The sequence below is a fragment of the Paroedura picta genome, chromosome 4, assembly GCF_049243985.1.
Source record: "Paroedura picta isolate Pp20150507F chromosome 4, Ppicta_v3.0, whole genome shotgun sequence".
Taxonomy (NCBI): Eukaryota; Metazoa; Chordata; class Lepidosauria; order Squamata; family Gekkonidae; genus Paroedura; species Paroedura picta.
The window spans coordinates 91,509,587-91,537,138 of NC_135372.1; the positions used below are offsets into that span (position 1 = coordinate 91,509,587).

Sequence of the window (27,552 nt, forward strand, 5' to 3'; positions counted from 1 at the left end):
CTGATTTAGTTTAAAACAACTTTGTATATTCAGTGAGGCTGTAAAAATAGGTGATTGAATAAAGTAGTTACGATATTTTGGTGAATGCTGCCCTCCCCTGCCCCTGTCAGACTTTGAGGAAGTATTGAGTGGTGCAGTAAACCTTTCTCTAAAAAGCTGCATTCAGCACTCAGCAGTCTGCTTCACTTGGAGCTAGAGATAGATAACTCATTCGCCCACTGCAAAGAAGAACATGAGGATCGCATCCATCTGCCTTTTTCTGGGTGAGTAGGAAATTCATAAGCAAATAAATGCAGGACAGGCAGACCCATGAGAAAAGGAATCCCCATCCCACGTCCACTAAAAAAAAATGCAAGAAGAGGGGATTGTAGACAGGGGGTAAGGCTATTTAAGGATGTACAGTGTGACAATTTGAAAGTGAACAATACTATATAAGTTGGTTATTATCACCTAAATTGTTATTGTATAATTAGAATATTCTCCTTCCTTTTACTATGTATTAGTGATAATGGTAATGCCCACACTGGACTTTGGAAATGGGGGAAAATAGAGTACCCATCTGCAGTCTATCTGATTCCTGCAACCTACACACATTCTGAGATGATCTTGGGAAGGGAATTATAGTGTGATCATTCCCCCAACCCAAGGGGGAATAACTGCAAGATTATTGCAAACTATCTTGTACCTATTCAGTATTGAAATGGCTGAAGGAGGACTTCCCATACTCATTGAAAACCAGAAGCATTAAGGTCAGAATCACATCTATGCTGTGAAGTTCAGGATGAAACCCAGTTGCCAATCAGTGTCCCTGCAGGGGCACCAGTTGAGAACCCAGACTGAAGCCTTTCTGTTTTGTATACCAACACTGGGAGAAGGGCTTTAAGAGTGCTTTAAGTGTCACATATGAATTCAACCCGAAAGCCATTTTTATAAAAGATCATTAGCAGTTTCAGGCTGGATTCAAACAATCTCTGTGATAAGACAAAAGCTCATGGGCTACATCCCACCAGCCCTTGTGACTAAAAGCCTTCTGACGTGAGAAGCCTTCAGCCAAACTCCTGTAAACTATGCTGTCTGGGGAAATGAAGTTTGTTTCCTCCCCACAAACCAGAATTGCAAACCAAGAGACAGATGGACACAGCAAGCTGGAGTTTGATTAATGATGATGAACCATGTACTTCTCTTTCCTCTTGAGTAGTGTTAATTGTAACTTCAGAGGGCTTGTTCCAACCATTACTCCTCACTAGGGATACCAGTCCCCAGGTGAAGATCCCCCAGTTTTACAACTCATCTCCAGGTGGCAGAGATCAGCTCCCCTGGAGAAAATAGCAGCTTTGGAGGGTGGACTCCACAGCATTATAGTCCACTAAAGTCCTTTCCTGTCCCAAATCCTACCCACTCCCAGCTCTGCTCCCAAAGTCTCCAAATATTTCCCAACCCAGAGCTGGCAACCCTACTCCTTACTGAGGACACTAAAGGAGATGAAAGGGTTTAATAGGTCTCCCATAGCTCCTCTTCCCTAATTTCTAGATCAGTTGCATGCATAAATGCTCATTATTATTAATATCATTATTATTATTTTCAGTTTATTCCCTGCCACTCCCTAACCGGCTCATAGCGGGTTACAATGTCTTATAAAATCCCCGTCTTATAAAAACTTCCATTAAAAGACATCAAAAGAACCCAACCTGGGAGAAAACCCACTCCCAACCCCCACTACTAGAGGGGTGGAGAAGGAGGTCTAACAGTGTACTACTCAAATCCTGGGGGGGCGGGTCAATCTACCTCTCCGACCCCAGCCTTAGCCATAGACCTGGCAGAAGAGCTCCATTTCGCAAAAGCTATGCAAGATCCTAAGAAAAGGCCATTCTGGTCTCTTCTAGCTTGGCCCTTAGTTTCATGTTGTGTCTATTAGGGCTGGCTCATCACGGTGCATTCCATCAACCATGTCAAGCTGTCATAAGCTGCTCTGAGAGTTTCTTAGCCAGAGCAGCTTTGGCTTGCTTTGTTTGCAATGGAAACAAAGGTTCATTCCAGAACAACTTGAGTATACTGGACATCTGTTTTATCAAAAAGGTATAGAGGTCTTTGGAACTTTAAAGAGCAAGGCATGGGTTTTCATAAGGAATAATTTACTGGATTGAACATCTCCCCTCCCTTTCATTCTCCTTTATTTGCTGCCTCAGCAATGTTTCTGAACAAAAACTAATAAAAAGCTCTCTATCCACCCACACTTCAATATGGTTTGTTTATTTATTTATTTATTTATTTATTTATCCCAGGTCTTGGATTTCTTCTTGTCCATGCAGATGAATCAGGTAGAAAATTTTTTTTTTGTGGGGGGGGGGGGTCAGTGCTTAATAAACTTCAGCTGCATTGCCCTGACTTTCACCAGTGCTGATTTTTCATTATAGTTGCTGCAAAGTGGATTTAGTGGCCCTTTGTGTCCTGTAGTACTGAGCTCAGAACTGGCAGATGAGAGGTTACTCCAAAACTACTGTTAGTCCCTCAAGGACTTGGCTGCATTCCTGTGGAGCTTCTGACACCCCAAACTGTGTTTGACTAATGATTAATCATTCCTGGACAGCCCTTGTTATTATTATTATTATTATTATTATTATTATTATTAATTCGATTTATTTCTCGCCACTCCCTACAGGCTCGTGGCGGGTAACAATAGTCTTAAAATCCCCCACTAAAACCCCCGTTAAAAGACTATAAAAATACCCAGAACAGCGGAAAATACCACTCTCCCCTACCCGAACAAGGGCAGTGGGGGATGGAGGGTGATGATGACTACTTCAAACCCCCAGGGGGGCAATGTTCTTCCTTGCCAATCCCAGCCTCAGCCATAGACCTAAGTGCTGCACGAAAAAAGTGGACGATTCCAAAATTGTAACAAAGGAGAGACAGAATCTGTCCAGTGGCTTAATTAAGTATAAGAAGATAAAAAGTCTCTTATCTCATTTATTTAGACTTTGACTCTGCCAAAACGGTCTCTAGATTCATTTGTTTTCCATTTTCAGTCTGGCTTTTGTCAGTTGTAATGAATCCGCCCTGTTAATGTTTGAATATAATGAGGCAAATGCTCTTGTATAATGGAGAGTCAAGGCACACAAGAGCTCCAAACATCTGGCAAATGGTTCTGGGGGGGAGTTCGGGTGGCCGTCCATTAAGAGATAGAGCTGGGTGTCATCAGCGTACTGATAGCAATCCAGCCCGAAGCTCTGCACCAGCTGGGCCAGAGGGTGCATAAAGATGGACGCAAGAACTCTTCCTCCACCACAACCCTCTGGGTCCGGAGGAAGGAGCGTATCCAGTGCAAGGCTGTCCCCGTGCTGGTAAGGCGGTGGACCAAGATCTCATGGTCCATGATGTCAAAGGCCGCTGACAGGTCCAAGAGGACCAGCACAGCCGACCCGCCTCTATCCAGCTGGCGACGGAGGTCATCCAGCAGGGCGACCAGCAGGGCGACCACCCCGTGGCCAGGACGGAAGCCAGACTAATATGGATCGAGTATTGAGGCTACACTTTCCCACTGTCCAAGTTCGGGATGGCTCAAGACCTCTCAGTTCTACTCTTAACAAAAGATGAGGCAAAGACAGCATTTGTTGTCCCCTGCCAGGACTGACCAATGCTATTTGGCCTACATAAGATGGCAATCATGTTCTAGAAGCTAGTCGACCATGTCCTAAGTGAATGTCTATGCTTGCTTACATAGATCATTGTCTAGTCAGGAAGGGCCATACACCCTGAGTATCTCCAGATACTTGACATCACAGACAAGCTCTGAGGAGAGCTCTGTGCAGTATCTTAGAATTCTCATAGGAGATGGATGAGTCTACCTACTCCTGAAGATGTCAGTATTGCTAGAATAATATCATATCCCACAAACCAAGAAGCAGCTAGGATGATCCTTGACCTGGTGGGCTATCACAGATAGCTTATGCTACATTTTGCAATACAGGACAACCCATTGGTAGATTGCCTCAGTACAGACCAGCACAGGACCCTGGAGAGCACAACAGCTTTTCAGTCCTGAAGAAGGCCCCAGTCCTATGCAACTCAGACTTTCATAGGCCTTTTAGGCGTCCCACAGATGTTTTTAATACAGGCATCAGAGCTATACTTCTCCCTTTTCTTTGGTGTCCAGTGCTGCCGAGTTAAGCAATCACTAGGCCCAAAGGTGTTGCAGATACCTCTTTTAAAGATCTCCCCACTAGTCAATGCTTGCCTTTCAGTCAGATGATTCTCAAAGTGGCTTGTTAGTGAGAGCTGGCTTTGTGTAGTGGTTAGGAGTGCCAACTTCTAATCTGGTGAGCTGGGTTTGATTCCCCACTCCCCCACATGCAGCCAGCTGGGTGACCTTGGACTCACCACAGCACTGATAAAACTGTTCTGCCCGAGCAGTAATATCAGGGCTCTCAGCTTTACCTACCTCACAGGGTGTCTGTTGTGGGGAGAGGAAAGGGAAAGCGAATGTAAGCTGCTTTGAGACTCCTTCTGGTAGAAAAGTAGCATATAAGAACCAACTCCTCTTCTTCCAAATACAATAGGTGTAAGCCCCATTTAGGAGACCCTGTATCATTGGATATTGTGATATGACCATATATGGTCATGTCAACCCATTTCCCCCCCCCTTCCAAAATTTGGGGGTGATGGAGCAGCACTGGCCCTGTTTCTTCAGTCTCCCTTTGGTGAAAAAGTGCAAACTGGTAGCCAGCCCAGAATGCTGTCTCACAAATAATCTGAAAAGATTTCTGTGCTATCACTTCCTGTACTGTGGAAGTGGCCCAGTGATGTCATGTCTGGTGGGAGGTATCTGGGTGATGTCATGTCTCTGATGTCATATCTGGTGCCATGTGATGTCTGGAGATGTAGAAGGAAGGTGTGGCCTGTTGTCATCACTTTTGGGGTTTCTCAAAACCTGAAGAATTTTTCAGGGGGTTCTCAATGGCAAAAAGGTTGAGAAAGACTGTGTTAGACAATCTTGCCAGCTGGAACCAATCTTTAAATGGACACATAACAGAACTGCTTCTTAACCACAGGAATCACTGGACAACACCAAATGTGGTATGATGAAATTTTGAAGTATTTACGATCTGTGGCATTGATTTTCCAAGGTATGTTTTAGTCAGGTCTTTGTCTGTTAACCTAGGCATGAAGTATGGAGAAGGATTGCGACTGAGGGCAAAGCTTACTGACTGTTGCTCCTGTCACTAGTTAGGTACCAAGCTGCCTACTTTTTTCCTGCATCGGCATATAGCCCGTGTTCAGGTGACCCCGTGGCACAGTTCAGGTTCCAAGGATGACTCATGGACTGGCACACATTTGAGTGTCTCAGGACCAGCTGTGAAGTAACCCGACTTCTTGTCTGGTACAAGCAAGACAAGTTTTAAATCACACACCACTCCCAAAAAAGCCCAGACCAGATTAACTCATTTTAATGTGGGAACTTCTGTCACTAAGTAAACCTGGGGAGTTCTGCTTGGAGTGATCTAAGAGTCATGTAATGCTATGTGCTCCCTTTAAAGTATAATCCAGGGGTCTTTTATGGATTCACTTTACTCTCACACCTCTAAGAATAGTGGGCAATGAGTAGGCTAAAGGCTAAACAGAAGAAGAAGAAGAAGAAGAAGAGTTGGTTCTTATATGCCACTTTTCTCTACCCAAGGAGTATCAAAGCGGCTTACAATTGCCTTCCCTTTCTTCTCCCCACAACAACCCTGTAAGGTGGGTAAGGCTGAGAGAGCCCTGATATTACTGCTCAATCAGAAGAGCTGTATCAGTGCTGTGGCAAGCCCAAGGTCACCCAGCTGGCTGCATGTGGGGGAGCGCAGAATCCTGTTTAGGTGTACCTAGGGAGATCTAGTGAACAAGTCACTGCACTGTTTAGCTTTACTTAGGATCCAAGGCACAGCACTCCTATGAGCAACTTAGCTGCAACTGCATTTCTGCCAGTCAACTAACTGATATATTTTTTCCAGGCTGTAATCCACTGGATGATGAATCCAGTGGTTTCAGTGGCAGCATAGTAGGCTGTGGCCCTTCCCCTATTCCTTATAATGCATCCGAGTGTATCTGTGAAAACGGCTATAAGATGGTGACCTTTCGCAGACCCAATGAATGTATTTGTGAAAGTAAGTGCCTTTATTTTCCGCTATGATATTCTTCTGTTAAAGGTGTCAAAGGTAGCTAGTGTATAATCTAGAAAACCTGCAGAGTAAAACAAGTGGGGAACCTGCAAGAATATGCAAGGGGAGCATCTAATTTCTCTCTCCTTCTCTATTTCCTCTTTCCCTTTACCGAAAGCTTGCATAGGCTTATTATGTACAGGTGTTTTCGCTTGTTTTCACTGGGCATATCCGTTCAGTTTTCTTGTCAATTTCGGCATCAGGTTTTCAGGGAATTAATACCAAAATGCATGCTTGTGGCTTTGATTACATCCCTTAGAAATGAATTCCACATTCTAATTACTGGTTGAGTAAAGAAGTACTTCCTTTTTTTTATCCTGAATTTAATGTCCAGCAAAACCTGAGCTGTAATGGTTTAAATGGAAGGCACTTGCTGGATACTACTGCACAACTGTGATGGGGCAATTGTGTAATTTCCCCCCCCCCAAAAAAAACTTTGAATACCCCCCCCCAACACCTCACAAGTGATGTTCCACCCTGATTTTGAAAAGTGTGGTTTTTAACATTGTAGCTGCAGAATGAATACACCAGAGCAAACAGAATGGTGCATAAATCAGGCACAGAATCCAAAGTCGACTGCTACACTAGTTACAGTTGTGGAGTGGGTAACCTACAACAATTTGTGAGAGGTGCTTAGCTTTCCTCTGTATTCCCTTCTCCAACTATTTCCTCTTTCCTTCCCTCCTCTTGGAAATCTCCATATCCTCAATTTTTCTGCTGCTTTCTGTCCTTCTCACCCACCAATCAACATCCTTATTATCTGCCTCCCATCTTCAGCTATAATTATTAATTTACACCATGCCATTCTCCACAAAGGAGGCCCAAAACAGCTTTCAAAATTCTCCTCTCCTCCATTTTATCCATATAACCCTGTAAGCTAGGCCAAGATGACTATGACTGGCACAAACAACCTAGGAAAGGCCCAGCCTCTCCCTGTGCCTTTTACTGACAGAACAATAGGTCTGAAAATTGTCAGTACTGCCCAACATGCTACAGCTGCTGCTTCAATTATTTGGAGGGATGTATTGCCATTGCATCCCTAGCTGGGAAGTGAAGTCTCCAGTTTAGCATCTGTGTTTTAACATAGAATATCAGTTAGGACTGTCAACAGAGCAGATTTAAACAACTGCAGTAATAGCTTGTTGTGTCTCTTAGATGTTAACGCTCAGTGCCCTTTCAGTGCATGCCTCAGCACCAAAGTGTATGTGTCTTAAGTATGTACCACGTGGAGTTGAGAGATACATGCAGTGCTGGTGTAAACTCTGGCATCTACCGTAGGGGAGGCGTTATGCCATGCTGTCGACTGGCTTCCCGATTCTTCCCACTACTGAAAAGGAACCCCTTATCCTGCTCTGTCCCCTGTTTGGCCCCAGGAGTTATGTATGCACAGGAGAGCCAAGGGACAGGGAGTCAAAACTTCCAGCCATTTTTTTATGCGTCAATCATTGCCACATGGCGAAAACTACCAATCATCTTCCAGTGGCATTTTTTTACATTTGAGCGACCTCTTTTCCAACCCCCCTTCCAAGACTGAAATCATGTTGTGTTTTTTTAAAGCTTTTTTTTTAAAGGCTGGAATCACATAACAATGGGATTCCAGTGTAATACTATTAATTCCCCGCTAGCCCAGACTGGAAAAAACAGACACTCCCCAGGTGGACAGTGTAGTAGCAACAGTCAGCAATGAAGGCATGCTGTGCAGTTGAACCCCAGCACCCACTCCTCTTCTGCCAGTTTTCCTGGCCCCAAAGCTCATCAGCTATGTGCTAATCCAATACTATAGCAGTTACCCATCATCTTCAATTAAATATATCTCTGGAGTATCCTTGCAGATTCGCCAGCTAAAGAAGAACAGCAGAATGAATGAAGGCGCACTGTGCATGTGCCTCCTCTGCTCGTGAATGTGGGCAAGGCCTCCCATTCGCCAACCCAAGGCTGTACAACGTGCCTTCGTTTGCTGACCCGCTAAGGTCAGCAAACAAAGGCACACTGTGCAGCTCAGGTCAGTGAATGGGAGGGCTTGCCCATGTTCACTGGCAGAGGAGGCACATGGCACCAGGGCTTGCCCACACTTTGTTCATTTCTTTTGCTGGCTAATCTGCAATGACACAACCTTTGCATTTCCCTTCCAGGAAAGGGAGAGGGGAAAGGGGACTGGGGGGGATTTCGTTATACTGGAATTGCATTACAATGCAATTGCATTACAATGCAATTCCAGCCTTTAAAAAAAAAAGCCATGGGAGGTTGTTGGCAGAGTTGAGGACAGAAGTGATGCTTGTGGGGGAGCAATGCCCTGACTGGGGACAGCCCAATATTCCTGCTTCCAGATGGCCCAGCCCCAACATATGCCTCGTTGGGGCCCATGGCAAAAAACAGAACATGAATTTCTTTGCATTTCCTTGCTGTGGGGCAACTGGGGGCCTGAATTGGGCCAGGCCTGGAACCTCCCTGGGCTGGGCCCAATTTCATCAGGCTTGCAAATAGGTGGTGTTCACGGCTAAATCACTCATGCAGAAGTGGTCTTTGTGTGTCTGGACTGGGGTTTTTATGATGTCTTGGGCATAAGGGGTGTGTGAGTAGCTACTGTTGGTAAAAAGCACACCAGTGCAACTTTCTGCCGGTGTATCTTAAAATATTGGGGTGGGTGGGCATCCTATCCACTTTTGGCAAATGTTTTAGTATTGTACTGAATGAGCTGACCAAAGATACCCACAAAAGCCAGTGGTGCATTTAGAGAGCTCTTTTATTTTGTAGAAGGAACATGAAATAAAAGGGCTTGAACACCTTCTCCTCCAGCAACTCTTTCCTCTATTTTGAAAGCATCTACCCAGGTCTGCAAAGTACCATTTAAGAAAATGTGTAGGAGTTCCCATACACATAAATTATTGTTTGGCCCATGGTGGAAAAATCATTGTTCATCAGTAAAATAATAGTCAACACAAATCTGAAGTACTTACAGATGTTGGGGAGTCATCTTTAAGCTGTTACATCTTTCACCAAAATGACTGTTTCTGTATGCACAAATGGTTCAAACTCATTCTATTGTCAAATGTTAAGTAGCCTAAATGCATGAAGGTTCCAATCCAATAAACAGAGAAACAACAGAATGGGCTACATAGAGACCTGTGAGCTTTGGATTAGGAAACAACAAGGAAGCCAACTTTTTCAAAGTAATTTTGCTAGTTAAATCAAGAAAGACAATAGACATGCTTTACATGGGCAATTTCAGTTCCATTGGACATCAGACTTCAACGTTTTGTTTTCCTTTGCAGAAGTCTCCTATCACTGCCAGCCAGATATAGTGAGAGACAGTGACAATGTAATGGAATGTTTAAATGCAACAAAACAAGTAAGTTTGCCATACCACATGTGATCTTAATATATAGTATATATTTGTCTTTCATGGGGATCCATTCCTAGGATCACTGTAAATGGCAAAATCCATAAATACTGAAGGCAGAAGTCCCAATAGCAAACATCCACATTTTCTGTAGAATGTAAAGATCTAATCATCATGATGATTGTGTGGTAGAAGGAAAGAGTCGGAAGGCCACATCACAAGATAGAATCACGGAGTGCAAATGAGTGAAATCTCATGTCCTGCATATGAAAATGGTGAGGGTCTGCTGTACAGTTCTCAGATCAAGATGTTCACAGTCATGCTGGTTCCACAGAATAAAGAATACAACATAGATGAAAAGTTATTTGTTATTAGACAAAGTGATTACTTAAATGTTTGATTTAATTGATTTATATACTTTAAAAGTCCCCAAGGCAGTTTTCAGCACAATAAAATAGGGGTCAATAAAAAGAGTAATATACGAAATAATATTGTAAACATAAAGTAAGAAGCGATGCAATAAAATACAATGAAAAATAGCTTTTCAGTAATAAACACCCTTTTGTATACCTAAAAGGCCCTTTGGAAAAGATAGTGCTTCAAACCAAGCCCTTTCAGGAAACTACCCTTCTTGTGGAGGGAATTCCACAGTTATGGGTGGGGAGGACAGTGCCCTAAATCTTGCCATAGGTTCCTTTCAGTAAAACCTGTACTAAGGCTGGCTTCTACGGGAAGGTTTTCTGGATTCACCTCAAATCTTGGGTTGGCTGAAACATGTGCAAATGACCTTTCAGGTTCTCTGAGCCTCAAGTCATGCTTTAATAATAATAAATTTTCATCTCTATCCCACCCTTCCATATTGCTCAGGATGGGTAAACAGAAAACCAACATACAAAAGTTAAAAATTAAAAACATTTACAATTTTCATAATGCCGTCCTCCCAAACCAGCACCTTGTATTCATCCTGAAAACAGGTTGGAAATCAATGTAGATAGTAACGCATTGCCTTCTATGACCATTCTAGCAGGCACTTTTATCAACATCAAACTTCATTTGCCACACTGGTCCCCCACATCCACTTTGAAGAGAATATTCTGTAGCTTGTCAGAGTCAGCCTCTGTTTTTACCACCCTGCTTACTTTTGTGTCATCTGCAAACCTGGCCACCATACTGCTCGCACCCAATTACAAGGGTCCTGTGGAACCAGCATGGGAGGGAAAACAGATGCATAGTCTGAACATTCTTAATGCTGCTAAGAGTGTTTCTGTTGTCACATTCATGATGAAAGCCAAAGGAAAACGGACCTTAAGTAAGGCTTAACAACTTTTTATATGAACCTGCTTTTAGACAAAGGGCTTGGGGGGTGGGAGGAGGAGTTGCATGGGGTTGCCAGCCTTTGAATGGCCACATCCTCGGACATGGTGGAAAAATGTCGAAACCAGCATCAGTGACATTGTGATGTCTTTTCTGGATTCATACCCATCAGGTGATACTCTAGGAATCTCCCAAATTTCTAGGGGTTCTATCCTACTGCCATTCCCCCTTTCTTCCACTACTCCATGGAGCAGGACTGGGAGCCCAAAGCTGAGAGCAGGAAGTTGCTTTAATGAGTGACCTGACAAGCCAACAAAAGTAAGGCTGAATTAAGACATGCTGAAGCACTAAAACATGCTTAAAAGGACCTTTAGCATTTCAAAAATGGCAATCTTGTGATTTTTAGGGTTTTTAAAATTATTTTTAGTTTAGAAATTCCATATAATTTAAGATCCTCCAGTATGTATTTGTTTATTGTATGGCCTATGTAGTGTGGCCGGGAGATCCGAGGACTGTCTGGCAGCCAGGCAAGGGATATTGGGAGGGGGTTGGCCGTTTCCTGCCTCCATATCATGATGCCTGGCATTTTTTGGAGGAACTACCACCCAAATCCTTGGAGGTCTCCCATCCAAATACTGCTTAGCTTTTGAGATCTGATGGAACTGACCTTGCCTGGGCTATTCAGGTCAGGGCTAGATGTATATTATGGAGCTGTGACAATCCCCACATGGATTCCAGCTAGTTTAAAAGAGAAACCAAAGACTGACAGGACCAGTGAGAGTTGTACTGCTCAAAATATAAACTTTAATGTGAAACCACTTCAAAAACTCTTTCCTCTTACTTGGGGGAAAGCTACCATCCAAACAAGCCATTACTTCTTTTGTAGCAAACTCCTTTCTTTTGTAGCAAACTGGGCCCAGGAATTTAACCATAGAATCATAGAGTTGGAAGGGGCCATACAGGCCATCTAGTCCAACCCCCTGCTCAATGCAGGATCAGCCCTAAGCATCCTAAAGCATCCAAGAAAAGTGTGTATCCAACCTTTGCTTGAAGACTGCCAGTGAGGGGGAGCTCACCACCTTCTTAGGCAGCCTATTCCACTGCTGAACTACTCTGACTGTGAAAAAATTTTTCCTGATATCTAGCCTGTATCGTTGTACTTGAAGTTTAAACCCATTACTACGCATCCTTTCCTCTGCAGCCAGTGGGAACAGCATCCTGCCCTCCTCCAAGTGACAACCTTTCAAATACTTAAAGAGGGCTATCATGTCCCCTCTCAACCTCCTTTTCTCCAGGCTGAACATTCCCAAATCCCTCAACCTATCTTCATAGGGCTTGGTCCCTTGGCCCCAGATCATCCTCATCGCTCTCCTCTGTACCCTTTCAATTTTATCTACGTCCTTCTTGAAGTGAGGCCTCCAGAACTGCACACAGTACTCCAGGTGTGGTCTGACTAGTGCCATATACAATGGGACTATGACATCTTGTGATTTTGATGTGATGCCCCTGTTGATACAGCCCAAAATGGCATTTGCCTTTTTTACCGCTGCCTCACACTGCCTGCTCATGTTTAGTTTACAATCCACAAGTACCCCAAGGTCTCGTTCACACACAGTGTTACCTAGAAGCGTATCCCCCATCCAGTAGGCATGCTTTTCATTTTTCTGACCCAGATGCAGAACTTTACACTTATCTTTATTAAATTGCATCTTATTCTCATTTGCCCATTTTCCAATAATTTTCTTCCAGTGAATGATTTTGCCTATGGACTTACTAGTTGGATTAGAATGCTAGCCAAATTGTTACAGCAGTGCTAGGTCTAGAAAAACAGTTTTCTGCTTGTGTATGATCATATACATTAGAAGAAGGACCACAGCTCACTTTGCCTACAACCCTGTCATTTCTGCTTGAATAGGGTAGCAGCTGCTGGTCCCTGCCTGGGACCCTGGAGAGTTGCTGCTGCCTGTTGAAGTAGAGAATATGGAAAATAGGCAGAGAAGTGCTCTGAGTTGGTGTAAGGCAGCTTCATATTTTCATCATCAAACTTTTTATGACCTGCTGAACGATATCAAAGATTTCCTCTTTTCCTGATTACCTGACCTGTGCCAACATAGTTCCCCCCCCCCTTTTTTTCTCTTAGAATTCTTTGGCTCATAACAGCAGTTTCTATTGCTCAGTGGTTGAGTCTGCCTTCAGCCTTTTGCACTCTGCCTGTGAAAATTACAGCCCGGCATCTTCCTTGAAGGTGAGACTTACTCAGAACTAAAGAGACATTTTTGTTGTACCTTCCCCTTCTGAGATGTTGCTGTACTTTGAGTCATAGGTAGACTACAGTGAGGGCCATTCCGCACTCGTCCAAAATAGCACAACGGTTACAAATTGAAATTGCTACAGTTTTGCCATTATGCACAACGTCATCTGCAACACTCCTGAAACCGATCCGCAAAAAGCGATTCGTTGTAGCGCTTTCAGGGAAACCCTCCGGAAAGCCCTACACTCTTGCAACCAATCAGCAACACTAGCGGGAAAGTTCTGTGCGTTACCATTGTTGCGGTTTCTGCGAAGTCCTGCCCCCTAGCTCTCTCCTCTGATCTTCCGGTGAAGCGATCGCCATTTTTTTTTCTCCGAGCGAGCGGAGATAAACGCACCAGAGAGCCTTCGTTTACCCAGTGAGGCCTCCCTGGCTGCAGAGCTGTTTTAAGTCACTGGCCCCAAGGAGATTAAACTGGCCTCAACCATGACCTGGCGGAATGCTCTGCCAAATGAGATCAGAGCCATGTGGGACCTCAGACTGTTCCGCAGGGCTTGCAAGATGAAATCATGCCAAAGAGAATAGTATATATATCAAACAAAGTAATACAACTAGATTGCAACACTAGACAGTAATGAAATAAAAATATAATGCAACTAAACAATGCTATGTAAAACATCCTACTTTTCCTCACAGTCAATAAAGCCACAACATTGTTCCCCTTATAAAAGACCCCCCCCAAAAAAACCTCTTTTACTACAATTTTCTTCCCTGTATATTTAGCTTTTAAATGGGCTACGTATTCATAAGACAATGTCTATTTACTGCTTTTGCTTCTTCTGTGTATAGTCATGACCTGATCCTCTTGAAAATGACACCCTTGTGAATGATCAAGAGTCATGTAGAATTGTTGTGAGGTATGTTTCTTGTAATCTTGCAGGACACAGCAGAATCTTTTGGAAAGCTTGTTGTCAATGGTTCTATCTGGAATTCTGAGGCAAAGCAGGAGTCTGTGTCTGCCGTGGTGCTGGTTTTGGAAGGGCTCGGATCCACTGCTCTAGCAACAGCTCTCTCCTCACCAGAGACACCCAGCCAGACTGTGATTACTAAGTCAGTTGGTGAGAAGTAGCAAATTGACTTTTATTGTACTTTTAAGAATATCGGATGGCTGTTTTTTACGCTTCTGAAGTTCCAATACATGGTGAAGAACTGGGGGGGGGGGGGGAGAGCGGTAGCAGGATCCCTTTGCAGGATCTGTGCAGTTTCCAAAACAAAAGGATAAAATATCCTGACTCAAACAACAGCCAAGAACCTAAAAAAGTCAAAATAATGGAAATGAACAAGCCTATGTAGGCTTGTTCATTTAAAAAATATGCACATTTAATATATATATATATATACTAGAAGATAAGCCCTCTGTAGGCGAAATACAGTGGGCGCTAGCAGCCTGTGGCCCTGGCCCCCGGGAGGCCCTGTTCCGCGCATTACCTGTTGGATGGCAGCAGAAAGAGAAGGAGGGCTGCAGGGAGGAGGAGGAGGCGCGCAAGGGCGTGTGCAGATGAACGCGGAGCAGGCGGCTGTAAAGGAACTGTAAGGCTGTAAAGGCTGTAAGGCTGGCATGGGGGGGCGGTGTCCAAAGCTGCCGGGAAGGCAAAGGAGCAGAGGCGCAGCGCTCCGGAGGCTTTGGGACACGGGAGTGGTTTGGGCGCGTCGCAGGCTTGAGAGAAGGCCAAGGAGCAGGGGCACGGCTCTCTGCAGGCGTCCCTAAAGCCTTCTGTCTCCGGCCGGCTCCTAGCCTCGTTGCAAGGTTTGTGGGCGCGGTGGAGGCTTCGTTGAAGGGCACAGAGCACGGGCGGCGCATAGTGTTGTGCTTCTTCGCTGTGGTGGTGGGGCGGGCAAAGGGGAATTTCTCTTTGGCTGGGGCGAGGCCTCCCGCTGCCGGGCGGCAGTCGGCAGCGCGGAGGAAAGGCAAGTGTAAGGGGGTGCGCGCGGGTCACTTAGGGCGTCGTCAAAGAAGGCGCGGCTCCCCCCCCCAGCTGGCAGCATTCCTGGGCATTCCGCGGCTCCCCGCAGCCAGCCGGGAGCGTCCTTCGGGCTTCTCCCGGGGACGGGAGAAGTGCGTGGTCTCCCCAACCACCTGGCAGGGCTCCCCCAGCGGTAAAGGGCCTGGTGAGGGGAGAAGAGGCTGGGCCAGAGGACTCACCGCGTGGCCTGCCTTGTCTGTCTGCACGGCAAGTCCTGGCTGGGCCAAGCTGCCATTGGCAGCTTGGCCCTGGATGGGCCCTCCGAGTTTTTATCCCGGACAGGGCCCGCCCTAACTCCTCCCCGACAGCCCTTACTCTTTTATTTAATCCGCTCCGCAGGAGCGGTTAAAGATAGTACTAATATTTAAGTTAAAAGCTTAAAGCTTGTAGCACAGCCTCAATAAAATCAAAGCATACATGCATACTAATGGTTCCACTGACTAGATGTGTTTTGGCGTTCCCGCATCAGGCATCAAATAAAACCAGCATACATAAAATACAATAAATACAAGAATTGTTATAGCCAGTTGACTCCTCTACATGAAATGATGTACTAAAGACACAAAGAACCTGTAAGCAATTCTGTGGACCAGAAGGCCAAATAAAACTATCTAAGGCCTCTAAGTGTCCAGTAAGTGTCTTCTAAGCAGGACCAACCTTCATCCAAAGGATAGGAAGTTCTGCAAAATCTGACTGGATCTGAGTCTGCAGAGTAAAAACTCCTTAAATTAAGAAATGACTAATTCAGTGCCACAGTAATTCTTTCTTTCTTTCTTTCTTTCTTTCTTTCTTTCTTTCTTTCTTTCTTTCTTTCTTTATTTATTTATTTATTTATTTATTTATTTATTTATTTATTTATTTATTTATTTATTTATTTATTTATCTATCATACTTCTATACCGCCCTCCCCGGAGGCTCAGGGCGGTTTACATTATAACAGAGAACCATACATAAAACAGTCTGTAGAACATGTACAGCGATAACCAACATTGCAACCAAACACAACACAGTATAACAGTAAACAATCATAATACAAACAGGTCCAGGGCTTGTTGATGGGATTCTGAGGGGGGTGGCTTATTGATTGAATTCTGAGGGGGGGTGAGGGGGGAGCAGGAGCCCTTGGTCACTGTAGATTACGTCTGGTCTCGGCCAAATGCCTGGTGGAGGAGCTCCTTTTTGCAGGCCCTGCGGAACTGTTTAAGCTCCGTCAGGGCCCTGGTCTCCTCTGGGAGCTCGTTCCACCAGGTAGGGGCCAGAACAGAGAATGCTCTGGCCCTGGTCGAGACCAGACTTCTTCATGATGCTCTTCCAGAAAGAACTTTTAAACTATTCTTCATCTAATACTTTATCCTGTTGGATATCACAAGTATTGTTTACTGTTTCTATGTGTGAGATTGTATGAAAATTTGGAATGAGGCATCTAATGCTAATTTCTTTAAAGCTTTATCAGTTCATTTAGTTGAGTTCCTTGTGTCCCCTTCCCCCTTTTGGTAAAGAATAACAGGATATAAATACCAGTTGAAAGTAACTCCAGGGAAATGACATTTTCTCAATGATATTCTCAGCCATTTGAATGTTGGGAAAATACAGTATCTCTGAAGGACCACTTGCTCCTATACAAACCATCTGGAGGAGATCATATCCAGCAGATGCCCCTGCTTTCAGAAGTTATGTAGGGATAACCAGAAAGACCGCCTTCTCTATAGTGACATCCCAGTGTCAGAATGTCCTCCTGACACCAAACCGATTGCTTGCTTGAACCCAAACCTTGTTTTCTATCAGGAGTTGGACACTTCCATAATTAGAGAAGGTGGACAATTTTTACTAATCTCACTCTTCCACTGCAGAACATACATTGTGCCCCATGGGATGCAGTTGGTTACATCCTCACTGCATTCTGTATGGGCAACTTTTAATGTAAGACATTTTAGGTGCCAGATTAAAAAGGATTTTATTCTCTCTAAACTTTTGACAGATGGTGCCATTTGCTGTTGGTCCTGCTTGTAATTTTATTGCTTTTTCTTTTAAAATATTGTTGCTAACTGGTTTTCCATCTTTCTCATCTTTAAAGAATATAAATATTATAAATTCCAGTAGAAATGCTACTTGTGTGTTTGTAATAACAAATCAGTAGAAACACTGTATTTATTGCACGATACACTCATTCAGTGGTAATATTGATAGTAGTGATGATTATTCAACAACTCAGATCCCTTCTTTGTTGCTTTTAGTTATTCAAACACAACTCATTAATGAAGAACAAATTTCCAAAAGAGAAACTATCAGGCTAGAAGCTCAAGGAGACCAACTGGCTATTCACCCAAGTGCACTGGCTAAGATATCCACACAAGGTATGCCGTCTCCTTTCCCAAGTAACAATTATAAAATTATGCTATTCCATTTATTCAAGGAAGTCTACTTAGCACATACGCTTTTAAACAAAATAGTATAATGGTGAAAATACAAATACTCAATATCACAAGTTGCCAGCCAGGCAGGGCGCAGGGAGAGAATGAGAAGACAAAGAAAAGCTGATAGGATGGGGTGGAGATGTTACTTGACTGTGTTGTCCTTGGTGCAAATGTGGCAATTTCTTCAGAAATTATGTGTTTCTTACCACTACACTTATTACCAAGGTCTAGCCAGTATCTAGATAATAATATATACATTCTGATTTAATCCATTTCTCACTTTACTCCTCTAACCCCTGTCTTCATGATGTCTCCCACAGGTTCTATTGCTGTGGCTTTTTTATCATTCAATGGATTGGAAGCAATTCTAGGGTATTCTTCTTCCCTGCAGAATATGACTCGGCAGAATGGCAGAGCACTGGAAAACATTCAGATGAACTCCAGGGTATTAAGTGCTTCTACCAGCAGCTGGACAAGAAATATTTCCATCCCTATTAACCTCACTTTTCATCACCTGGAGGTATGTATCTCAAATCTGTTGAAGATACCTGGATAATATCAACCATATTTTCCTATCCACCTTGTCATATGTGTATTCATGTTGTGAATACACATTAGGTTGTGATCAAGAACATGAATGTTGAGGAAGATTTAGAGATGGCTAATGTCTTAAACTGAAAGCCAGCTTGGTGTGGCAGCCAACTTCGTGTAGTGGTTAGGAATGTGGACTATAATCTGGTGAGCTGGGTTTGATTCCCTGCTCCCCCACATGCAACCAGCTGGGTAAACCTTGGGCTCACCATAGCACTGATAAAGCTGTTCTGACCAAGCAGTGATATCAGGGCTCTCTCAGCCTCACCCACCTCACAGAGTGTCTGTTGTGGAGAGAGGAAAGGGAAGGAGATTGTAAGCCACTTTGAGCCTCCTTCGGGTAGAGAAAAGCAACTCTTCTTCTTCAAACTGCACTGATAGGACTGAAGTGTCGTTCCCTGCCAGTCGGTATTGTAGCAGACATGGAGAAGTGGGGGGCTACTCAAAACTAAGTCCCATACATATTTTCTTTAGCTCATCTTACATTTGTTGTCTATTTTAATGAGTAATGTCTAATCTGTATACTAGAGGAAAATGTAACTTATGAGTTCTGTATAAACTGTGTTTAAAGGATTTGTAACCTGTCTTGGACCCAAGAAAGACAGGGGACAGATTCTATTAATCAGACCTCTCCTTCCAGTCATTTTCTTCCCTTGCAGGACAAGGATCCCCAGAAAGAGGCTATCTGTGTCCAACTGAACTCTGCAAGCAAGGATAGTGTCTGGACTCCTGAGGGCTGCTGGCATCTCCATTCTAACAACTCTCATTCCAAATGCAGTTGTCAGTATCTCTCTACATATGCTGTATTGATGGCTACCATTCCCAAGCAAGTATGTGATATTTGGGTTTCGAAATATCTCAACCCCCTCTTGTAGCAAAGAATGAGAAAGGGAGTGTAAACCAGCTTTAAGCTATTTATATTTATGATAACTTGAGACTGAATATTTAACATATTTGTAACCTGCCTTGAACCCAGGAAAGACAGGATACAAATCTGCTGTCCTCTTAGAACTCTTCAACAAAATATTGTGTAGTTTCACTGAAGTTAGGGAAGCTAGAGTTGGAGATATTATGTTTGTACGTATGTACATATGTATGTATGTATAATCCACCTTTCTCACTTGGATTCAAAGCAAGACTGAATTACACAAAGGTGGATTTTACAAATGAGGAGCATCACATCTATACCCTAGCATACTACTATGATTGCTGTGTGAGTTGATCACTAAAGTTCAAATCTCTTTCTGTGGGATGTTGGCTTGAAACCCTTTGGAATGTGACACTTTGCGCACGTACTCCTATAACTCCGAAGTACTGTGTCTGTCGGGTTATGGCTGCTAGCATGGAGGTGGTACAGTAGAGGGGAAATTGTTAATTAACATGAAGAAAACAAAGGTGTGATCCTGCAACTTGGGAAGAAAGACCTGGGGAATCTTTGAGAGTCCCACTCAAAGCAAGAACAGGTGGGGGGGGGGGCGGTAAGAAGGGAAGAATGGAGGATAATGTGTGGACAAGCCTTCCCCTGTCCCTTCCCCCTTCCATCTCCTGCTCTCTGTTGCCATGACAATTCACAAATAAATTATTCCATTAACTTTCTGTTATATTCAATGGATTTTCAAACGTTCTGCAAGATGCTCAGCATGCTATTTTCAGCCACTGAAATGCATGGACTGAGTTTGATGTAAACCAGCTGAGGATTTGTTCCTTCAACAAATATATGCAGAGTGGAAAGTAAAAGAGATTTGCTTGTCCCAAGGCAATGTCTGAGAGCACCTCTTCTGTGTTCCAGGGGGATCCGGTTCTCTTCTTCATCAGCTACATTGGACTGATCATTTCAATCATCTGCCTCTTCCTGTCCATCATCACATTTCTCTTCTGCCACTCCGCCCAAAATAGCAGCACATTCATCCACCTACAGCTGGGTTTGTGCCTCTTCTTTGCAGACATTCTCTTCTTAGCAGGAATAGACAAAACATACAACAAGGTACTCAACACATCCTGAAGAGATATGTGTGACTGTAGAGTTTAGAAGTGTGCTTTCCAGCTTTCTTTGTCTCTGCATATGTATTCACAGAGTGTACAGAAACCATTACTGCCATGGAGCAGTATTGTCCTTGCCATTGGCGGCAGCGGGGAGGGGGGGGGGTCATACTCACTTCCCATGTAGAAACTGTGGTGCTGCCAGACCTCTCAGTGGAGGTGGGGATCCCCTGCTTGCCCCTATCATACCCATCAGCCAGCCAGGGGGGGGGACTTACCAGAGGAAAGAAGTCCAAAGCTTCATGGCTGGTGTTGCCCAGGAAGTGATGTAAGCCATGCCAGTGACATATAGGTGATGCTCTGGTACTTGGGCAGTTTTGCCATAGTTTTTGCTCAAATAGTGTTGTCCAAACATCGTTGACATGATGGCATCACTTATTGTGTTATACGAGCAACAAGACTTAGGCCTTTCTCTTTCTCCATATAAGTCCTCTCTGTCCCCCACCAGTTGCCAGGAGGGATCTGGCAACCCTAAGGAGCTGTCATTAATTATGTAATGCAATGTAGTTTGTCTTCTGAGGGAAATATTAGGAATGGCAAGATCCTTGATATAATATAGAAGAATCTAGAGAATTGTGCCTTCTCCTGATAGTGCTGATGGGGCAAAACATACATTTTTAGAAAGCCTAGTCTGATTTTATTCCATTTAGTCCTATTTCTGATAAAGTGATATGGGGGTAATTTGCTCAGATTCTTCCAGAGCAGGTTGCCCCATAATAGGGATGTTGAAATCCTCTATTGCCTTACAGTTTAGTAGAATTCTAGAAACTTGTTTCAGCCCATTTCCGTTTCTTAATTTAAAAAAAGGAAAGCAAATGCAATGCAAGAATCCAGTCTTGAAAGAAAGACAGCTGTTATTTCTGGTCCAGGTCCTGTGTTCCGTTATTGCTGGAATGTTGCATTACCTCTTCCTGGCCTGTTTCGTGTGGATGTTCGTAGAAGGAGTGAACCTGTACTTCATTGTCAAGAATCTGAAAGTTGCAAATTACAGTGGTGCCAACAAACATGTGAAGATAGTCATGTACCTCTGTGGCTATGGGATCCCTGCCTTGATAGTAGTAATTTCTGCAGCAAGTGCTCCCTGGGCTTATGGGACCCATTATCAGTAAGTGTTAATTTTGAAGTTTTTAATGGAGAAATGAATGTTAACATTTGTGAAATCATTCTTCAACATGTACTATTTAAATGATATTTCCCAGTGGAACACATTCTAGTTCCTTATTCAAAATTAAAGGCCATTGATTTTAACAGAACTTAGTCCCAATTATTTACATTTGAGGTTATTCCTTTATACTGACTCTGTAATAAAAACTCTCAAGGGATCTTTTGCAACAGTGATTCCCAAGCAATGAATTGATATTAATTACTGGCACTGGGGATAGTACTTTGTATATGTTTTGCTGTTGTTAGCCACCCCAAGCTTATCTTTAGGAAGGAGTCAAGAAGAAGAAGAAGCAGCAGCAGCAGCAGCATTGCAGCCCAATGGAATTTAGTACTAGGTTGCTAGTCTCCAGGTAGGGCCTGGAGATCTCCTAGAATTACAACTGACCTCCAGACAACAGATAGCAGTTCCCCTGGAGACAATGGCTGTTTTAGCGGGTGTGTTATATGGTATTATACCAAGCTAGGTTCCCTCCCCAACTCCCTCCAGCCCCCCATTTATTCTAGGTATTCCCCAACCTGGAATTGGCAACCCTTAACTAGTCATTCTTTTGCTGTGGTCATTACTCTTTTGGGACAGAGAGTATGTGGACATTATTAATTCATCATAGATGATACCCGCTCCAAAACAAAGTTCCATTTTTAAAAAGGGTTCTTCTCAAAGAATAACTCCCAGTTCATCAGGAAAAAACTGAGAGGTAGGTAGGCACAGAACATGATAAAAGCCCATTCGTTTGTAGACAGTACGATGTATGACAATACAATAATTTCAAGATGTCTCAGTAGACAAATTCTACCAAGTGCAAGGACCACGTTGAAGTACTACACACCCTTGAAATCTAGAACTGCCTCCATCGTGCTTCCAATTTTTTATCCAGACCGGGAGTTCCTGTTATGATTTTGTATTTCCAATAGTTTGAGCTGAGAGAATAGTTAAATGCTAGCCTATTCTAGTTTACTAACCATGAGTCCTAGACATCTTCTGGGGAAAAAAAAAAACTATTCTGTGTTTCATTGCATGAGGATTTCCCTAAAACTCTGCTGATGATCTTCTTTCCTTTCCCTTAGCTGTTGGCTTAATCCTGATAAAGGTTTTCACTGGAGCTTTCTGGGACCAGTCTGTGCCATAATTGTGGTGGGTAACAATAGGTTCTTGTGTTCTCTAAGATCGGCATGAATAGATATCTTTAAAATCTGCCCTGAACAGAGAAGGACAAACCTGATTCAAGTTCCATTGGAATCAACAGTATGGATGCCATCTTCTTTAACTGCACTTTGCAATAGGGAAGATATTTCTTTTATGAAGTATTTTGTGAAGTATCAGTCAGGAAGAAATGCATATGAAGGAACAAAATTGGTTACAAAACAAATACAGAACAAAATGCAACTTCCTCCAAATAGGAGGAAGTTTATCCATTTCTTAGTCAGATACCCAGACATGCAACTTTTCAGCATGGGGAAGGAGCTGTCTACTTCACAGTTGCTAGGGGGAAAGGAGCTCTTTAAGTGCTGGGAGGAGCAATCTTGATTCTTATTGTTACTCCTGGCTAGAGTTGCTAGTTCCAGGTTGGGAAATGTCTGGAGATCTGGGGGGTGGAGACTAAGGAGGGCAGGGAGGCACTTCAATGAGATAGAATGCCATAGAGACCACCCGTCAAAGTAGCCATTTTCTTCAAGAGATTGATCTTTGTCACCTGGAGATCAGTTGAACTAGCAGGGGAACTCTAGATGCCACCTGGAATTTGGCAACCCTGCCCCTGGCTGAGACTGAAATCAGAATCCATTCACTAAACCACAAGGTCCTTAAGGATTTGGATATTTGAAAACTCACTTTAGTTCACTTTTGTATCAGATCTAAAGGTTATACAGCTCTGGAGCAGCAGTAGACTTTCCAGACTCAAAGTTATCTTCTGTACAACTGGTCATCATGCACGATTGCTTATGATGCAGTGATAATGAACTACAAATAACTGCACTGATACTGCTGGATTAAGTAAAGAATCTGACGGACCAATTGTCATGTTTCCACATGTTGTAAGCTATATAATTTTCTTAAAGGCAGAGAGGTAAAGATCTTGCATCACCATGTCCACTGGAACCTGTTTGACCTTCTTTCCACATTCCATTTCCTGTATCAGATCAATACAGCGTTTTTCTGCCTTATTCTGAAGATTTTGCGTGAAAAGCTAGCATCTCTCAATTCAAAAGTATCTACCTTGAAAAATACCAGGTAAGAAAAGCCAGAATTTGAAAGGGATTTTTAAAAGTTCTAGATAATAGCCCTGAGAAGGCCAGTTTTGGGGGTGAGAGGAAAGTGTCCTGAAGTTTGCTGTGGAACATTGCTGGGTAATTTCAGACCAGTCATATGCTTTCGGCCTAACCTACCTCATAGGGTTATTGTGAGGATAAAATGGAGAAGAGGAGAAAGATGTAGCTGCTTTTGGTCCCCACTGGGGAGAAAGGCAGAGTATAAATAATGTTTAAAATGCCTTATTGTTATTGTCAGTTGTTGAGGAAGCTACAGCTCTTAGAATGCATTGCAAGAGAAATGAAAGGGCAAAACCATCTTGTCCTGCCCTCACTGAAATACATAAATAGAATGAGGCTCAAACTGTGGTCCAATAACTCAAACTGGCTCCCTTGTCTCCTTGGTATTTCTTTCTTTGACACAGGTCACTGACATTTAAGGCCATAGCCCATCTGTTCATCCTGGGCTTGACTTGGTGCTTCGGTCTCCTTCAGTTTGAACCATTGGCTGATATTATGGCATATCTGTTCACCCTCACCAACAGTGTGCAAGGAGCTTTCATCTTCTTGGTGCACTGTTTGCTCAACAAAAAGGTGACACATGGGACAAAAGAGGGTGGGATTTGTGGGCAGCAACACCCAGCTGGCATTACAGGCTGTGAGATTCAGCTTTCTGAAGTTCTCTGTCCAATTTTTCAAGACTGACTTGGATTAGCAAAACTGAGCAGAGGGTTAAAGTGATGATGGTGCTGGAAGTCACAGAGAGTGGGAAGATGTAGAATGAGAAGATGCATCAAAGAGTTTAGAAATTGGAGCTAGAGAGTTGCGAGATCTCAAAGAGAACACCAGGTGCAACAAATGCAGTAATTTCATACACATATCTCTGAATAACTCAATAACACTGCATATGCAGTCCCTCCCTCCAGTCAGGGGTATGGTGCACACAAACACTCCACAGTTCCCATCCAATTTTAGTCCCTGCAGTGCTTAAGAAATGAGTTCCCTGCAGCTTCCCTTTGATTGCAGGGAATGACAGTGGAGTCCAGTACACCCTGAGACAACCTTGACCTAACCCACTAAAAACATCCCATCTAGTTTGTGCTTCAACCTTTGCAAAGATAGGGCTGGAAGTTTCAGGAGTGAACTGACGATGGATGATGGTGAGAAAGGCTCATGTGAACACTTGAAGTCCTTCAGGATAAACATAGGAGGCTGCACTTAAAAAGCTAAACACACATGTGCCATGTCCAAATCCAAAAACAGACCAAAAGACATGAAATTTCACATTTTACCTGTCTAATAAAGTCAATTTCTTGTTTGGCTGTCAGGTCTAATGTTACTTCAGTTCATATTTCAGAATGGGCTGTAGCTATTGCTTTCCACTTTTGTACAATTATTTGTTTTGCTATTACTGAGGTCTCCAGAGCCTTTGCCTTTATATGAGGAGAATTCTCACTGTGTGTCTTGGATCATCAGGTGAGGGAGGCATATTGGAACTGGATTTGTAGGAGAAAAACTATACAGCCTCTGTCTACGGAGATATCCTTGACTGCTGCTCCCTCTAGCGGCACCATGGTAAGACAGATGCAGGACCCAAAGCTTGTGTGAAAACAGCAATGGTAACCTTCTGCATCCTTGAGGCACTGATATTTATAAAGTTATATATTCTTCTGTTATGTCTGTCTGTTATGTTTAGGGGTCAGAATTGATCTTGTAGATAACTGATCTTCACAGAGAGACCACTGTCGTGCTGGTCCCCTGCTTCTCTGCACTGTAAATGGAAGGAGATTGCTGGCCTATGGGGAGCCAGAAAGGGAAATGTTGGTGTAGATATACTACCCTGCACTCTACCTGCTCATCTAGCAACTTCTTCCTACCTTTATGTTTCAGCAATAATGTTCCAGATCTGGGCCATAAGAAACTCTCTTTTGACTACACTGTCTGTGATGCTGTGGTTATAGCTCTGCCAGAAATATTTAGCAAATTCCATATTTAATAGAAAGCTCTGTGGGAGCCTTCCACATTTTTAAAATGGTGGTGATTGTCCTATTGCCATTTTAATAGAGTCATCTAATTGATGTTTGAAGGTGGAGGAAGCTGATACAATTTTTGTGATAGCCAAGGAGTAGCACCCTCTGATGACTCTAGGTCATGGCTTCTTTTGATTGTTGTGGAATGTATTTTTCTTTTATTTTTCAGGAAAATGAGCGAAGCACTGCTCCAGTACAGCAACCAGTACAGCAACAGCAAGTAGCATGGAGTAGAGATCCATAATCCATATTCCTTTCCATTATTCTCTGCATTGTCCTCTTATTTTCCTGTTCATCTTCAATAGAATGGACATAGAAAGACTTGAGCCATTTCTTACCACACTGGTCCTCTGTATGTCAATGCAATTGTTGTGTGCAGCCTCTACATGTCCTGATCTTAAAAGAATCAGGATCATTTTGAGATCCTCATTTTTTTCATGTTATTGCCTATTATTATGATTATCTTCTTTGTTTTACTCTGTAATCTACAAACAATGCAGACTAGTCTCTTGCACCCCTGTTGCCCCTTCCATTTTAGTGAACAAAAAAGCAAAGAGAGATCAAATGAATTCAGAGAGTCTTTGCTTGGTGTTATATTTTTGGTAGTGTTCTGTCTGTAGCACTGATAGCATCGATTAAATGTAAAGTCACATGTATGATTTTGAGACCAGAAAAATCATTACTGTCCTTCCATAGGCAGCTTCTTGCAACCATTCTAGCACAGAAGATAACCTCTACACAGATACCCGGAACTGTTGGTATCTAAATCTGGCCTAGGTATAAAGATGTACAAGGTATGGATAGTGCAGGCTGAGGGGCAAATGAAGACTGCAGAAGGATGGGCTGAGAAGTCAAACGATTCTATCTGATAAGCAAATCATAGGGCTCTTTCAGAGCTTCTGTTTACTGGCTGTATGACCTTCAATACTTGTGGGGTATACACTTGGAGATCTCTGTTTTCAGTCCAGGATTGGTGGATGGTTTTGATTAGGGTCCCTGTGAATTGATTAGCATGATCACAGACTAATTTTACACACTGTTGTAAGGATAATATTGAGGATCTATGTGAAGCTTTAGCACTTTAAAGTAATATTTAGAATGTCACAATATTATTGTTATTATCTTTCCAAGGTATATAAAATCAGGGCTCCGTAAAGCTCATGACTAATGTGGATTAGGCCTTTGCTCAAGTTCTAGCTGGGCATGAGATGTAGCAGTGGCCTGCTGAAAGGATAAGATCGACCACGAGGATGTGCACTGAGGCAATTAGGCAGCCATTTTACCATAGCCCATCCTGTGTGCTGAAAAGGGTGAGACTGTGTCTTTAAAGGGCACGTTGCAGCTTTTATGATGCTTCTGTAAAGAAAGGAAGAGAAGGCAGTTTCTCCAGGAAGGCTTTTGAACAACTGATGCTAGGGTTGCCAGCTCTGAGTTGGGGAGTTCCTAGGGGTTTGTGGATGGGAGGAAACTCAGTGAAGTATAATGCCACCCTACAAAGCAGCTGTTTTCTCCAGGGGAACTGATCCCTGCAATTCCAGGAGATCGCTAGGCCCCACCTGGAGGCTGGCAACCTCACCTTACACAGAGTTAAACTATGAGTCTATCAAGGGCAGTATTGTCAGCTCAGGCAGCAACTTTCCCGGGTCTCAGACCAGAGGTCCTTCATAGCATATACTTCCCTGATTTATTATTTAATTGGAGAGGTCAGGAACTGAACACTGGACCTTCTACACGCAAAGCAGGTGCTCCACCATGGAGCCACATACACCCTCCCCTTTCTGGAGGCAGAGAACAGTTCACCTGTTCTCTCTTTTAGGGCAACACATGACTATGCTTCAGGAGCATTTAAATCTCTCACAAAGTCTGATTCAGGGGTAGTTAAACAGCGGCCCTCCAGATGTCCATGGACTACAATTCCCATGAGTCTCTGCCAGCATTCACTGGAA

The 27,552-nt window shown here is 43.3% G+C and overlaps 1 protein-coding gene across 3 annotated transcripts; it reads left to right on the top strand.

Annotated features, from left to right (window-relative positions):
* Positions 1–161: 161 nt before the first annotated feature.
* ADGRE3 (adhesion G protein-coupled receptor E3) lies at positions 162–27,533 on the top strand. Of its 3 annotated transcripts, XM_077334156.1 has the most exons (17): positions 176–263; positions 2,283–2,318; positions 5,049–5,123; positions 5,988–6,140; positions 9,467–9,543; positions 12,989–13,093; positions 14,040–14,217; positions 17,358–17,477; positions 17,858–18,057; positions 18,788–18,958; positions 19,918–20,112; positions 21,038–21,273; positions 22,398–22,464; positions 23,468–23,559; positions 24,002–24,170; positions 25,053–25,151; positions 25,776–27,533. In XM_077334156.1, exons 1-17 carry the CDS (start codon positions 233–235, stop codon positions 25,848–25,850), a joined length of 2,079 nt encoding a protein of 692 aa, XP_077190271.1. In that variant the 5' UTR covers positions 176–232; the 3' UTR covers positions 25,851–27,533. The 3 variants fall into 3 exon arrangements, with proteins under 3 accessions (XP_077190272.1, XP_077190271.1, XP_077190273.1); XM_077334157.1 differs by lacking the exon at positions 5,049–5,123 and having other exon boundaries at positions 162–263; XM_077334158.1 differs by lacking the exon at positions 12,989–13,093.
* Positions 27,534–27,552: the final 19 nt, after the last annotated feature.